General features: G+C 39.9%; 1 protein-coding gene across 2 annotated transcripts; it reads right to left on the bottom strand.

Annotated features, from left to right (window-relative positions):
* Positions 1 to 2,726: 2,726 nt before the first annotated feature.
* On the bottom strand, positions 2,727 to 7,334 carry LOC148026389 (uncharacterized). 2 transcript variants are annotated; one of them, XM_087690440.1, is made up of 7 exons: positions 6,874 to 7,334; positions 6,305 to 6,757; positions 5,880 to 6,175; positions 5,364 to 5,569; positions 5,058 to 5,259; positions 4,468 to 4,941; positions 2,727 to 4,316 (listed from the first exon to the last, which is right to left on the bottom strand). In XM_087690440.1, the coding sequence occupies exons 2-7, from the start codon at positions 6,720 to 6,722 to the stop codon at positions 3,951 to 3,953; spliced, it is 1,962 nt and encodes a 653-aa protein (XP_087546566.1). In that variant the 5' UTR covers positions 6,723 to 6,757; positions 6,874 to 7,334; the 3' UTR covers positions 2,727 to 3,950. The 2 variants fall into 2 exon arrangements, with proteins under 2 accessions (XP_087546566.1, XP_087546565.1); XM_087690439.1 differs by having other exon boundaries at positions 6,305 to 7,334.
* Between the last annotated feature and the right edge of the window lie 9,365 nt (positions 7,335 to 16,699).

The following is a 16,699-nucleotide window of genomic DNA, read 5'->3' as shown; positions in this document are numbered from 1 at the left end:
TGGTATAACTCCATATGAGGCGTACTTTGGGTCCATGCTAGATTTTTCTTAGTTCAGGGTTTTTGGGTGGTGTGATGCCTATGTTTACATCTTGAAGACGCAACATGACAAATTTGAAGTAGCTTCCAAAAGATAGGTGTTTGTGGGCTATAGCTCCAAGTCCCAAGGCTACAGATTGCATGATCTTGTTAAGCAAGATATCTACACAAGCTATGATGTTCAATTTTGGAAGTTCCAACAATAGAGGGGGGTGAGGAACAACCTATTATTGGAGATCCTAGTGATAACTGGGAACCTGCGACTATTCCTCTGGAAACTGTGCCTCTTGAGGACTCTTCTTCATATGAGGAGCTTAATTCTTAGCCCCTAGATTCATCGCTTGCTCACTCACCATTTGTGGACCTTCCAAACACTTCCATAGATGGAGAACAATGAGGCAAGATCCGGCCTCCTCTTTGTTGGACTTGTGACACTCTTCGTGATGTAGGGATTGAGGGGGTCCTTGAGGAGTGGCAACTGTAGAATGGTCTGCACGGCGTTCTCAGAGGAACCAAGCACACTACACTGAACTTGTTTATACTAATTATTGTTTGATGACTTATGTCATGCAGGATCGGGATCCCACTTCCATGAAGGAGGCTTTAGAGCATGATGATTGGTGGAAAGCGATGGAGGCGGAGCTAGAGTCAATTGAGAGGAATGGCACTTGGTATCTTGTGCCAAAGCCTTTTCATAAGAATATCATTGAAGTCAAATGGGTCTTCAAGACCAAGTACCACAGTGATTCCACATTGGACAAGGACAAGGCCCGCCTTGTTTGCTAAAGGTTTTGCATAGCGCCCAAGCATTAACTTCCATGATACTTCTACCCCTATAGCTTGGATGGCCACTATTTGCATAGTTCTTGCCTTGGCTAGCCATAGGAGATGGCCGAAGGTCTATTAGCTAGATGGAAAGTCTACCTTCTTAATGGGGAGTTGAAGAAGGAGACCTATGTTGAGCAGCCTCCAAGCTTTGGTTCTTCTAATGGTAAGGTGTATAGGTTGCAGAAGGCTCTCTAGGGCCTTAATAAATAGGGTCCTTGTGGTTGGAATGAGAAGATTGACTCATTCCTCCAAGAGAAATTAGGATATCAACATTCCAAAGCTGACCCTCACTTGTACATACACACCTTAGGTGGAGGTCGTGTGTTGTTTGTCCTTTATGTGAACAACTTGATTGTGATAAGTGACCATACTTAGATGGTCAAGCAAACAAAGGCAGCACTTCATGAGAAATTTGAGATGACAAATATGGGACTTCTACACTTCTTTCTAGGTCATGAGATCTATTAGACTCCGAGGGAAATCTTTATTTCCCAACAACGGTATGTATTGGAGCTCTTGGATATGTGTGAAATGGAGGGATGCAATTCTCTTACAACTCCTATAGACCCAAATTGGAAGGCTATAGCTCATTCCAATTCTCCTTTGGCGAATGCTACTTTGGATCTGCTCGCTCAAAAGGTTATTGACATCCATGATGTTACCTTTCATTATTAGGGCAATATGCATAAGAAACTAAAGCCAATGATTGAGATGCACAAGGTAATCTATCAAAAAAAGCCTCATGTTACCATATAGCCAACCTTGGTCAGATAGCTTGCAGCTATTGATGATGTAGCAGCCTATGGTTTGTCTATCATGCAAGATCATGATGTTGGATAAAGAGGACAGGATGTACATATCCCCCCAAATTTTTATAAGCCCTCTATGCATTATATCATGGTGAAATTTTTTTATGAATCTCTTACTTATGAGGAGGATATGTGCAGAGGGGAGTCACTCTTGGGAGAGGGCTATGGAGTCAAAGTTTAATTCACTACAAAAGAATCATTCAAGGGGTTTGGTTCCATTTGCAAATGGAAAATATGAATTGCCATGCAAGTGGGTGTGTAAGTTGAAGAGTGATCTGGTAACCCTAAGCCAACGTATAAGACCCAGTTTGTTGTTAAAGACTCTAAATAGAAAAAGGTAGTTGATTTTGATGATATATTCTCCCTTATGGTCAAGATAACTACCCTTCGCTTGGTTTTTTACCTTAGTTATGCACATAGATCTAGACTTGTACCAAATGGATGTGAAAAGGGTTGTTTTACATGGGGACCTATATGAGAACATATATAGGCAACAACTTAAGGACTTTGTGAAAAATGGAAAGGAACATGTAGTGTGAAAGTTGAGGAAGAGTCTTTAGGACTTAGGCAGGCACCTAGTGAATGGTATCACAAGCATGATGCTTTCTTACACCTAGTGTGCAAGTTGAGAAAGAATCTTTGTGGACTTAAGCAAGCACCTAGTGAATGGTATCACAAGCATTATGCTTTCTTGCATTCATAGTCATATCCCTGTAGTGACATAGATTTATATCTTTACACAAAGAAGACCCATGATAGTGGCCTTATCATTTTGGTACTATATATAGATGACATATTGATTGTTGGAAGTATCCATGATGAGCTAGATACTTTGAAGACTTAGCTCAAGAAGAGCTTTGAGATTAAGGATATGGGGCATGCTTCTCATATACTTAGTATGTGCATTATGTGCACTCGCTCTAAGAGACTCTACTTATCACAAAAGAAGTACAAGCACAAAGTACTTGAGTGGTTCCATATGCAAGGTAGTAAGCTAATCAGGACCTCTTTATCTTCTCATATGAAGGTGGTTCAGAAAGTTTTCCCTCAATCAACAGACAATGAGCGGACCAAGATGGCCAACATCTGGTATACATCCATAGTGGGCAGCTTTATGTATGCCATGATAGCCACCCGACCTAACATAGCATTTGCAGTGGGAGTTGTGGCTTATTATATGGCAACACCTAGCTAGAGACATTGAGATGCCATGAAAGATATCATGAGATACCTCAAGGGCATTGCAAACTTGTGCCTTCGCTACAGGAGCTAGGACACTGAAGTCATGGGTTACATAAACTTAGATTATGCATGACATGCAGATAGTAGAAAGTGATCTAAATGTTTGAAGTACCCCCTAGGTTGAAAACCTTTAAGCAAGAGTTTGCAAGTCCAGATACAATCCTGTTAAGAATCAGTTGAGTGCACCCTTTCCATTTATTCCAAAATGTTAAGTATCTTCAATAGCATCCATACTGATCAAGCACCATTTGTTCTCTTGATGCAACAACTGGATGCATTATGGTGTCAACTGTGTTGCTAGTAACTGTGATAAGACAAAGGAAAAATCTATCAGGGTCCAGAGATTGACAATAATGGGATGTCACTGTATGGGTAAATTTACTGTGGCCCAATGTACATACAGTTTGAGCATATACAGGAGCCAAAATGTGGCCAATGGTTCTCAATGGCATGGGCAACAAATCCTCCGAGGGATTTTTCCAAAATCCAGGTAAAAGAATAAAGAAATTTGTGGGGAGTGGGAAACAGAGATGCAGCTCCCTTGGTTTGTGCTTTTTTCTACCGTACTTGGGAGTGCTAATAATCTTACCAATGTATGAACAGTCAGAATCAATCTGTTATTTCTGAATGTGAAAGCAGCTGAAGCTATGGTAACAGCTTGCTTGTTGACATTGATCAGAAGGATATATCCTTTAGACATCACGGCCACAGCATCACAAAAATGAATCCTTTAGGCTGTTGTGCAGTCTGAGTATGTCACTGCAACAGAAAACGCCTAAGGAGTCTGACTCAATGGGTCAAAACCATCACCAATGGAGCCACCTGTTAAGGATGTTTCAGCCTCTGCTATTGAACAGTCAAATGGAATGCAGGGCCTTGGCCACAGCAATCAGCAACAAGACTGCAGTGGGATGGAACCTTGTTTGTAACAAAGCTCATCCCTAGCATTGGCCATATCACCCTCATTCTGATGGAACATCACTAGGAAGAAAGGTCATCTCTAGCCTCTTTCCGCCTCCAGCTTTTGTATCAATCACACGCGAAAAAGCAGAATTCCTGAATCCAAATCCATTGGCATACTCCTGGGAGGAGGAAACTTCGGAAGCAAGTGGGCAATGCTCTTCGCCAGCCTCAAGCAGTGCCTGAATCTTTCATGCTGATTTTCAATATTATTCCCACATTGAATACTGAGTGAAAAATCAATGTCATCCAGTGGGAGACTATTACAATGCTTGAATGTCCAGTCCCCAGTCTTCCAGTCAAAGTCGTAGAGTGATAGAAAACGCTGTCCATACTTTGCCACCATCTCAATTGCTGCTAGCACATACTCTACCTCTTCATCTGTCATATCATATGAAAAGCTCAACCTTGCCCAGCCTGGCTTCAACCCCATGTACCCCTGTTGCAAGAAGGCCATCCAACAATTAGCCTAGGGTTTTTTATGTGAAAAAAGTACAATAGTTGCAACTAGTGTTAAGATCTGAACAAATGCTGTACTCAACTAAAGAAACTCATATAAATGCAATCGAGATAGAGGAATTAATCAGTACCTTGATTAATGCAGCTCTTATTGCCAGTGATTGCTTTTGATCAACACCCAATAGAGTATGCCCGTAAGGACCAGCACAAGCACAGCCTCCACGAGCTTGGATTCCAAACAAATCATTAAGCAATTTAACTACAAATCTACCATGAAGGGGTTTTCCTTGAACAGTGGAGCCAGCGGGCTTCAATATAGATGGTTTCCCTGAAATCTTGATGCTATCTTCCTTCCTTTCTGTGGTGTAAACAAGGAAGGAGAGAACAGGTGCTCGTTTGGCTGTCGTATTACCCAGTATTTCAATGTTGGGATTACTAGAGAGCCGCTTGATTGCTTTGCTTATAAAAAAGGACTCTCGATGCTCAATCAGAGCAGTTCCCATGAACTCCTTGACCCAAAAAGCAAGGGCACACCTAATTTTCTGGACAATAGGAGGTGTACCGGCATCCTCTCGCTCCTCAATATTCTTATTGTACAAGGTATCCTGATAAACATGAAGACAGCAATGATCAGATATGAAGGAATCTTACTTGTATAATTTGCAACGTACATGAAAACCCGCAACCACACAACTTATATACATAGAACATAAACACTAACCTGCTCACTGAACCCATTCACGTATGAAACGGTTCCTCCACCACATGTAGAGGGAGGGTTTTTTCCCAGCATGTACAAGCTCTTCCGCATCAAAAGAATGCCAGGTGTGCTTGGTCCACCAGTAAATTTGTGAGGGCTTAAAACAACAGCATCATATCCATCCTTCTCACTTGACCTCATATCTATATTCACATGGGGGCCACTGCAAGAACAACAAGACCAACTTTAGCTACAGGAGAAAACATTCAAAGCCCCAACTGTCGATTAAGCTAGATTATTTTTCTTCAAAACTACAGAGCTAAGTACCTTGCAGCAAAGTCAAAACACGCAAAAGCTCCATGCTTGTGCAACAGACGAGCAATGGCTCTGGTGTCAGTGATTAGGCCAGTGACATTGCTGCAGGCAGAAAAAGACCCCAGTTTGAGGCGCCTTTTATACTTGGGAGATTCTAAAGCTGCCTCCAATGCGACCAAATCAATAAACCCATCTTCATTTACACGAATTTCCACTACCTGAAATGACCAAAACAAACTTGTCTAAATTAGACATGTAGAGATGCAATGCGTACCCAAACCTAAGAAATACACTGAAGCTTACAGTGTGTTGAATGCATATATCGGTATCATTCAGATGCACATTTACAAAAGAAAAGCATGGTAGACATTGCTGAAAGAGAAAACTGTAGTTGTGAAAGATTCCCATTCACATTTTCTGACATGCACTAAATGTTGGAGTTCTTGTTAAGAGGGAAGTGTATTAACCACATTGTCTGTTCAATGCACAATAAGGGTACAAAGGTAGGGAAATCCCAAATTCTCTTACCTCTGCTAAGCTTTGCCGCCAAGACAGAAGATTAGAGTGGTGCTCATAAGGACCTGTAAACACGACCCATCTCTCTTCTTCATTTAATTTCTCAAGCACCCGCGCACGCAGCGTGGATGGAACTGCTATGCCCATTACTTCTTGCAGACGTTTCAGTGCCCCAGTGCAGCCAGATCCACAGAACAAGAGAGCATCATTGCTAGTTCCTCCCAATCGCCTCTTGATGTACTTACTGGACCTGTAAACCATGCTGCTGGCTCTCCTCCCAACAAAACTGTCATCTGTATGTGTGTTACCTGCACCATAGAGTAACGTTCATTATAGCTGGTTTGCACATCAAACAAACTTGTTTCTCATGTTATAGCTGCGTATGCAACTCTTTCCATTTGAGTCTATTAGCATTTTGATGAGCAGGCTGTGCTTACCATAGAATGGGAGCACATATTGCATAATAAAATTTTCAATGAACAACACTGATCGTCCTGAGGCTGTATGGTCTGCATATAATAGCTGCCGCTGGCCAAAGGGAGTCACAAACTCAAGCTTATCACCAACTATCTGTGAGCGTAGCCATTCAAGCCGCTCAGCTGAGCTCAAATCAGACTTTGGTGAGCTGAGTACAGTTGCCAGTGCGTCCTCTTCCACCTGATCACCGGTCCATCTGCTGGACTTGGATCTTTGAAGCTTGAACGACTCAGAAAAGCTTTCATTGGACCTGTCAAAGCTGTCGTCCAAGTCAAGACTGGGATCAGCATTCTCAGTAACGACACCGTTGGACAAAGGTTTGCGGCAGTGGCTTCTCCAGCCACATCCTGCATTTACACTGGTAGAGCGCAGAAGCATGGTGACCAGCTCACAGTGAGGTACGATATAATGCCCTGACGAGGGATATGCAGTGAGATTTTGTTATGTATTTATAGAGTACTGTATCTCTGCTGGACCAGTGAATTCGTGCTGTTAGATTGGCGAAAAATTAGATGAGACCTGCATGTACCTGCTATATTCCCTCTGTTTAGAAGCAAGTCCAGCTATGGAGATGGCAATGTGACTGGATCAATGTACTATCGGACGAATTCACCGTCCACTCTCTCGGAAACCATTCCAGCTATGGAGATGATCACCAATGTGATGAACTCTCTCTGAATGAATTTCAGCTCTCTGAAACGATGATAGCAATGTGACTGAACCGAATCAATCCACCATCCACTCTCTCTGAAACCATTCCAGCGATGGACTTTCCCTGAAACAATTCCAGCTATGGTGATGATAGCAATGTGATGATGATCCTGTCTGGAGGATGCAATGGACCACTGGGAGGGATGAATGCACTCAGCAGCTGATGATGCCTTGGGAAGGGGGAGGGGCCATGGGAGAGGGAAGGGGGCTGGCCTTCTATATGTATAGACCATGGCGAGGGTCAGCGCACGGGCTTTTGTCACGATTCGGGAGACCTCCTTCTTCTTGTTCGATACGAGGAATCTGACGCCTTCTATGCTCTCTCCTTTTCTTTCTTATGTAATATGCAGTGCCTCTGCCCCTGCCGGCCGAAAAAAATAAAAAGGAAAAAGACAAACTAGAAACCCATTTTCCTTTTCCGTCTTTTCCAATTTAAAGCCTCCGAATCCCTGCCACATGTCGTCCTCTCGACGGCCGCCCTGGACCCCGCGCATTGTTTACAGGCGGTTTTACAAACACCACCTTTGACCTACAAAAAGAAACTTGCGGCCAGCAAACATTCACATCCATCTTCTACCCTTAGAGCTAGGTCTCACCCAATGCTAATATTGATCACTCCTCCCCCTATTAGCCCCTACACGCAACAAGGATTAGCACTACTCGTTGGAAATCCCCCCCCCCCCAAAAAACACCGCAAAAAATCCCATGTTTTAACTTCGGGCTTACAATGCTAATGAACGGTTGTTCTTCTTTTCCATCTATGCAAACAGACAAGTCACCATCATCCACCAATCCTCTCTCTCTCTCTCTCTCTCTCTCTCTCTCTCTCTCTCTCTCTCTCTAGTTTCGTCAATGTCCCTAACAATCTCTTCTCTCAGCCTGTGCACAATGCAACCAAGATGCTAGTGAGGGGAACAAAACCTTATTGTTAACCCAATAACCCCTAGCGCAACACAACTATTAGCTCATGCAGGCCAGTGGCAACCCAACAGCAAGCTTCAATGCAGGGCCTCTTCACTATTGCCAATAGTTGATCTTGAGCACACAATTAAAGCTATGGTAGGGTTGAGGTGAATACTTTGCATGTGCTAACAAAGCACTAGTCCATAGCAACTGACCATTGCCTTGTGGTCATTGATCGACAAGACTTGGAGTGGATTTGGTTGAACTATGATAGCCCCCTCAAACTATGGGGAAAAGGTGTGTTGAAGGGTCTTACAATTCTAAGATTGGTTTTTTAGGACCCATGGCTTATTCTCATTTGTCATTTCTAAGACAGTGGCCGTTTTATAGCAAAAATTTATGAGCTTCATGTGCACCCAAATTGCTTATGGAGATAATATGTTGATTCAAAGCTACCTAATAGTCTTTTTCCATACTTACCTTGTGTGTGAGGGTCATTAGTCACTATAAACAAATGTAGGTGGTTCAAGGAAACTTACCACCTACACGTTTTGAGTGAGCCCCCATACTTCTTTGGTTGTTGATAGTGTGGATGACCCCTTCTCTTGCACTTCATGTAGCTAGTGCCTGAATACCACATCATGGCTAGCAATAATCTTCTTAGCCTCAAAATAATACAACTAGTAAACTTTAGATTCCTAATTGCACCCAAAAAAGATAAACTTATTCTTCGTGACTTTTAGCTTGGCCCTTTGGAACATGAACTTAATACTCGTATCCAAATGTTTTGAATTGTGTGATAGATGGCTTCTTGCCAAAGAAGGCTTCCTAAGGTGCTTTTCCCTATGGTGCCTTAGTATAGCTCTAATTGATGAACAACATTGTTGTTTTGCCTATCCACCCAAAACAATTTGGCAATTCTTTGCCATTTAGCATGCACATGCCATCTCTATGCAGTATGGTTGCATCACTCAATGTGGTTTTATTTAGGTGTGCAGGCTGTTATGAGTTAGCACTTAATGTTGTTATCCATCAAGTAGTCAACAAACAAATTAGAATGAAAATCTCCTCCCCAATCATTGTACAATTTCTTCACCTTAATGTCTTTCATTCTCAACAAGATTAAGCCACTACAACATCATTGGAAAGGATACCAATATGCTTTAGTATGATTAATTCTCTCACATTGGCTTTATTGCACTCAAAGAGATGTAGAAGGCTAGGTTGGTTGCACACTTACCTAAATTTGGTAAGATGAGCAGAACTATGAAGCTTGTTTGATGGACAAAGCAACAGAGAAAGTCATTTCCTAACTAAACTAGCAATCAAGTGAAGACTCCTATAGAGCTAGTGTACACTAATCTATATGGGAAGATGACCATAGTAGAAATATGTGGGTGAGGAGGAGAAGGAGATATTAGATGATGGCATTCCTCAATCCACAACTTCAAGTTTAGGCACTGTAGGGGAGTCCACTTTCCAAGTGGGCAAAGCATCTCTTTGATGAGAAGAATCTAGATCCACCGATTGAGAAGAAACCACTTGTTGATAGACTTCAAAGGTCAAAGATAATAATGAACACAAAGGGGCTTTTGAACACATTGTCAATATGTCCTTGTTGGCTAAGATAATGCAAGTAAAGGAGCTTGGAAGTTTGGATAAAGATATGAGTAATCCAAAAAGCTCCTATGGAATTAAACTATAATAGCATCATCAAGATTCAGTCTTAGGACTTAGTTGTAGCAAGAATGCAAGTAGTAATTGGTATAACATGGGTTTGGAAGGCCAAGTACAAATCAAATAGGTCATTGGACAAGTATAAGGCATGACTTGTTGCTCAACATTGCTTTATTTAGAAGGCTTTGACTGTTAGTACTTTCCTTGGCTACCTATAGAAAGTGGCTAATATTCCAAATGGATGTGATGTCTACATTCTTGAATGGACACCTAAAGGAGAAGGTATGTGTGAGCCAACCACTAGGTTGGAGATGTTTGCAAGCTTCAGAAGGCATCGTGTAGGTTGAAAAAGGTCCTATGAGCATGGTAACAAAAAATACATGAGTTTTTCAAAAGCAATAAGTTTACTAGAAGTGCTTTTGATTCTAGATTTTATGTGCTTAGGTAGGATGGAGGATCCATAATGGTGGTCTTATATGCTCATGACTTGGTCATCATAGGAGATCATGAACATATGCTTCCCAAGACAAGGGATGTGCTACTTTGAGTTTGAAATGACAAATTTGTGGCTTTTGCATTTTTCATTAGGCATTGAGGTATCTCAAAAACTTGGCAAAATCTTTGCTTCTCAACAAATGTATGCTTAGGAGATTATAAATGCATTTAGGATAATCAAGTGTAAGGCAGTCAATTCACCAGTGGGAGTGGACGCAAAGCTATGATCAAAGGATGCACTTCTAGATAGATACTAGTAGTTGAAGTTCATGGAAAGTCTTATATTTCTATGCTACACCAAGCCAAAGGTTTGTTATGTAGGTGGAGTCATGAGGAGGTTCTCATTCAAGCCCCAAGAGAGCAATTAGAGTAGGGATGCATGTGGTGAAGTACTTGAAGGTTACGATAGACTATGGCATTACCTTATGGATTGGGCATAACATTAGTTGGGACGTTATGGTTTGGATCATGCAAAGAGATTGATTTTAGGAAATAAATTATTAGATATTGCTTTTCACTAGGATCAAGAGTCTTCTCTTGGATCAATAAGAAGAAACTTGCAGTGGCATCTACTCCAACAAAGGATGATTACAAGATAGCATTCTTTGTTTCTTATCAAATAGATTGGCTAAGGAGGATTTTGAGAAGCATCGAAGTTTCCCTTAGACTCACAACAATCATCAAATGTGACAACCAAAGTTGCATGGATATTGCAAAGGACCCTTTATTTCACACTTGCACAAAACTTAGAGATTCGATATCATTACATATGGGCATCCATTGAGGATGGAGTTGTAGACATTGAGAGAACATATAGGTGAATATGTTGGGTTATTTGCTAAGGATATGGGAGTGATAAGTTATCTTGGTGACTTTGGTATTTGGATTAAACGAGTAGTTTGGTTTATGTGAAAATTGTGGGTATTGGAGGTTACTCAAATTCCCAACTCTCACTTACTCACTTATGAACAAAGCACCTAAGTAAGGCTACAAAATGAGTAGAAGCCATGATAGGCATTGGAACTTCATCAGAAATTAGTAGAGTTCCCATTTTAAACATTCTAAGGAGTCTAACTTTTTAGACTAGATGGTTATAAGATTTTCAAAGTGGACTTGATTGTTTGGTCAATGGGAAAGAGTTAATGAAGGCAATAGAGTACACTCCAAAGTACCTTATTGGATGGCAAGTTCTCATGTTTACCAACATCAATTTGAGGCTTAGCCTTGATTGGGACTAGAAGGGGCTAGTGGCCCTCCTAGCATAGAGCCCTAGCCTTATAGGATACTGAGTATTCCTAGATTATTCAATCTCATTTATGTGGGTGGTGGTTGGTAGGTCAACTAGACCTTGTTGTCAAGGTAAATTGCTCATGTGCATATACAATTAGCTAACCACTAACATTATCTATACATTTTGGCAATGTTATCCTCTAGAATATCATACTTATTGAGCACTAACACCTATACTCACTATCCTATATCAAAATATGTCTACACCACCTTTGAAGCTCATAGGAATGCGCAATTTGCTAAAGCCTTCACTCAAAAATTATATCAATTATGGATAAGCCTTCTTATAGTTGTTGTATCAATTCCATATTAAAAAATGTTTACTTCCTTTTTCTCTATCTTTTAATTGTTTTCATTATTATCTTTATTTGTGTTGTGTTTCCTTTCACTTGTATCTCTTATGGTATGCATCTTTTATTCTAGTAATTGAATTCACTCCTATTATGCACTCCTCTTATAGATGTGCTCATGCATGATGCTCAAATGTTGACTATTGCATTTAAGGTTTCACCATCTACATAGTTTTATCCTCACTTGCTTCATTGCCTTCTCCCAACTATATGTGTCAACCTTTAGTTATCGTATAGCTTCGATGATTGTTTCTTTGATGATAGATAAATGTAGCTTTGATGTAGAAGTGTTTCAACACATTGTAATATTTGTTTGTTCTTCTCAAAACTTTTGCTCTAAATTTTTTGCCAAGGTAAGTAATGTCTTCATATTCAAAACAAAGGACAATTTTTTCTACTTGTAGTTTTTTTGTGAAAGTTTATCCATCCATAAAATATGAGTAACATAGGTGGACCAAAATATTGTTGATTTAAGATACTTCAAAAGTTTATCAATATTTGCTTTAGCCATTTCATATGATGAGAACGTCATTATCTTCATAAAAGGCCCTAAGATGGATGTCTCTAGTACTTTTATACAGTATATTATGAAACATGGGTGTCCTACTCTTCAAGATGCACATGTTTTGTCTTAGAATATGTCGTTAAGCTTTAATGGAACTTTTGTAATGTATACTTTAATAATATACAATACAATATGGCAAGTAATGTGTCGCACTATATAAGGTAGTGCATCTCCATGTATGTAACAAAGCACATTGGATAGGTATGCATAAGCATAACTTGGTCTTAATATGTCACAGAATATAAGGTAGTGCATATCCATGTATGTAATAAAGATTGAATAGGTGTGCATAACCATAACTTGGTCTTTATATGTCACACTATATGTGGTAGTGCATCTCCATGTATGTAATAGAGCACATTGAATAGATATGCATAACCATAACTTGGTCTTAATAGAAAACAACTTTATGCGTAGAATATTTTCTATGGTTATAAGCCTTAAAAATTTAGACTTGAAGGAAGATCACTTTCCATGAAGCCCATGGGCCCTTCTTTAAACACATGCACATTGACATATGCAATCCTACGTTCAAAAGAAACATGTAATTTAAATACTTTATCTACAAATATAAAGGTTGTGCCCTTCTATACACACGCACATGGGTGTGCAATGGTTTGTTGAAGCACATATGTCATCTAAGTGAGTTATTTACAAATATAAAGGTTGGGCCCTTCTTGATACACGTGCACATGGATGTGTGCAACCACACATTGGAACCAAATGTGTCAATCAAGGCAACTTATTTGTCAATATAAATAGCTAGCCCTTCTATACACACTTATGCGCATGAGCATTAATGAATAATAAACACTTCGCATGCATATGCATTTTCATCTATGTAAAGATATGTAGATACATACGCATTTGGGCACACAAAGAGACATTTGAGTGTTTAATATCTAGTGAGACATTTGTTTATGGATATGTTGTGTATTCATGCTTAAACATTGCAGCAAGAAGTAGGTTAGCTATAGAACAAGAAGAGACTTATATTTTATTGTGAAACCTTCACTTTTTTGATAGAAATCCAAACATTTTTTACTTTACTATGAAGTGGAGAATTGTATTAAGGTATGTACATCCTCATGAAGATGAAACTTGGAAAATATCACTTTGCAACTTACTAAACTTTCTATAATAAACCTTATAGGCATGCCTCTCCTCCTTGATTTTACTTGACAAAGCCATAACCTCCTCAATTACCTCTACTGTGTCTATCAAACAAAGACTTTTACAAGTTCTCTTAAAAAGAGTATCATTCCTAATAAGTTGAATTGCTTCATGGTAATAGCCCTAATGATATTCCATATGGTTCTTGAGTCTTAATCAAGTTTCCTTTTTCACTAAGAAGCATGGATTTAAATTAGACTAATCCTTTCAAATATGCATCATCATCCACAATATTAGTTTCTTTTCAAAGATTCCAAGGCTCCCTATAGTCCCACAAAACAAAATCACTTTCACTCTCCATCTCACACAAGGGGCATAGAGGTGATATGCACCTAAGTCTTCTACTCCCTTTTATATATGCTAGGATCTTGTGTGCATGCCATTCCAACATCAATGGATTAATATTAACGCTTTTGCAATATTTTATGATTTACAACCATAATGGTAATATAAGATATCACATCTTTAGTGAAGGGATAATTTGCATTATCAGTGGGTAAGAAATGTTCAAATTTATATACATATTTTCAAAGTCTTAAGTACATGAGCATAATGCAACTCATAGGCACACAATATACTTAATAGCATTCCTTGCATGAGATACACAAGTATGCCACAAAGAGACATTGCTAAGGAAGCAAAGTTTGCTTTCTCACTTCTTCTTCCCATTCTCTCTCCGATTTCTCTTCCTATTTTTTTCCCTCTCCCCACCTCTCTCTACTTTCATTTCTTCTTCTTCTTCTTCTTCCCCTCTTCCCCCTCCCCCTCCCCTCCCCAATCCCTCACCCACCAAGCCCAACTCCTCTGTCTCTCGACAAGGTTGCTCACAAATCTTAGTTGCTATCTGTTAAGCCACTATGCACACCTACAAAACCCGCCTGTTAAGCACACTTACCCCTACCAAGCCAGCTTGCCCACCACTCAACTCCTATTGCTTGCCAACTACCAATTGCCAACTACCAAGCCTATTGCTTGTAGCCACTACGGCTCTTGCTACCATTGCAATCAAACTCAAATCCTTGCCCTATTACACACCTATCATCACGCTTGATGCCACACTTGTCTAACCTATGTGCTTACCCACACACATGCATATGTGTGAGTGCAAGGCTTCAGGGAGTGTGCTCGCTTGCTTTCTACCACATTCATGCAGCCTGTGAGAGAGAGAGAGAGAGAGAGAGAGAGAGAGAGAGAGAGAGAGAGAGAGAGAGAGAGAGAGAGAGAGAGAGAGAGAGAGAGAGAGAGAGAGAGAGAGAGAGAGAGAGAGAGAGAGAGAGAGAGAGAGAGAGAGAGAGAGAGTCTCTCTGTCTCTCTGTCTCTCTCTCTCACACACTCTCTCTATGAATAGAAAATGTGCATATAACTATGGTAGGTGTGATATTTCGACTTTATTTTCAATCTTCTTGACTTCTTGTAATTATATTTGGAGAATTCTAGACCATTAAATAGAAGAAGTCTCTAATAAAATAATTTGAAATTCATAACCTGATACCTTCCAGGGTCGATAAGATCCATAGACATCCTTCACAAAAATCACCATACAAATGGAAGTCATGGCTTGAAAGTCAAAACAGACTAAGTTTACAGCTTAGAGCTTTAAAAAAAGATTAAGGAAGAAGAAGACGACGAACAGGCCATCATCCCCCCTCCCCCCTCTTTTTTTAACAAAAAAATATGCCATATTTTCTCTCTCTGTCCTCCTAAAATTGGAGATACTGAAATCACGAAACAAAGCCTAAATTCTCCTCCTCAATTCACAGTAGAAGACTCCAGCAATCTCCCCCTTCTCTCAATTTGACGAGAGGCCTAGATTGAAGCAAGATCATCCGAGAGCTAGGTGAATTAGTCATGGCATCTCTGGCAGCCTCTCTGGAACTCAAAGATCAGATTGCATCTTGAAAGCTTCCAGATTGTTGGATTGCCAAGATACCCTCCACAAAGAGCTCCTGTTCTTGGCCACAACCCTTCTTCTTCAATTTAACTATAAATATGGGGCATGAGGAGTTGTTGGGGGGTAGCTTGATCAAAGAGGAGAGGCTCTTCTCAAGAGTACAGAGCAAGAGGGAGTGGGGAAAGAGGAGTGCGAGGATGCAAAATCTTGTTACGAAGATAAGGAGGATACTTCGTGGGCTCTTGGAATCAAATCCCCCATCCCTTCTACCCCCACTTCCCTGTGGAATCAAGCGTCTACTTGATTTTTCTTAATTCCTAGTGATCGCCATTCCCCATCAATCATATTGTGACAACCCCCAAGCTCTTTTGCCAAAATCCCCTCAACAATCTCATAATTAAAGACCATGGCCCCGAAGAAGAAAGTTATGAAGGTCGCAGAGGTAGGAGCTGCCAATAACGTTGTGGATACAACCACTACAAACGGAATGACAAGTACTAGGATTACAAACAAAGGTGTGAATGCCATCAACCAAGCACTTGTTGTAGATCCCCAAGTACTATATTTTGATATTAAAGATAGCTAGCAAGCCATCATTCTATGAGTTGGCAACAAAAAGATGCATTTGTAAAATCAGATTTTTAAAAATCTCCTGCACAAAATCTTTTAAAGAAATTCTTTACCACAAATTCCAAGGGATAATTTGGGTTTGTACGAGATGTACCAAGGAGAAGTACAAGCTTAGGGAAGTTGCTATATGTATATCCTCTACATCATGTGTGTTCAAGGCCTATTTATAAATATCCTTATTTGTGAATTTTTCCTCAATAAAACATAACCCTTTTCTATTCAAACTATAAATAACCCCTTTATATGACACCCTTTTGTATGTAAAAAATATATACAAATTGTATTTTTAAAATACCTTATTTTGAACCCACGTGATGCACATATATATTCATGATGAGTAACTTACCCGAGAGTACAATGAAGGTACTGTGTTCATAAAAAGACTCAAATTTTTTTATTTGTATTGATCTAAGGGAACCTTTGATGGATAAACATGAATGCTCATTCTCGGTATATAAAAGGTCTTGAGATGAAATTGTTAAAGAATACTTTTTGTAATAAAACTAACCAAGATTTTTTTTTGAAATTATCGTGGGCACATGGACCCATGAAACTCCATTGAGAAAAGACCATCAAGGGAGTTGTTCTCGAAAATAGAACTCTTTTTTAGACCAATCATGTTAACGAGTTTAGACCAATCATGGCACGAAAGGTCTTATTGTAGGGAACT

Source organism: Lygodium microphyllum, chromosome 13, assembly GCF_053477565.2.
Source record: "Lygodium microphyllum isolate KBCC chromosome 13, Lygodium_microphyllum_v1.1.10, whole genome shotgun sequence".
In the NCBI taxonomy this organism is placed as follows: Eukaryota; Viridiplantae; Streptophyta; class Polypodiopsida; order Schizaeales; family Lygodiaceae; genus Lygodium; species Lygodium microphyllum.
Note: the sequence above shows the minus strand (reverse complement) of the source record. Positions and strands in the feature narration are given on the sequence as shown.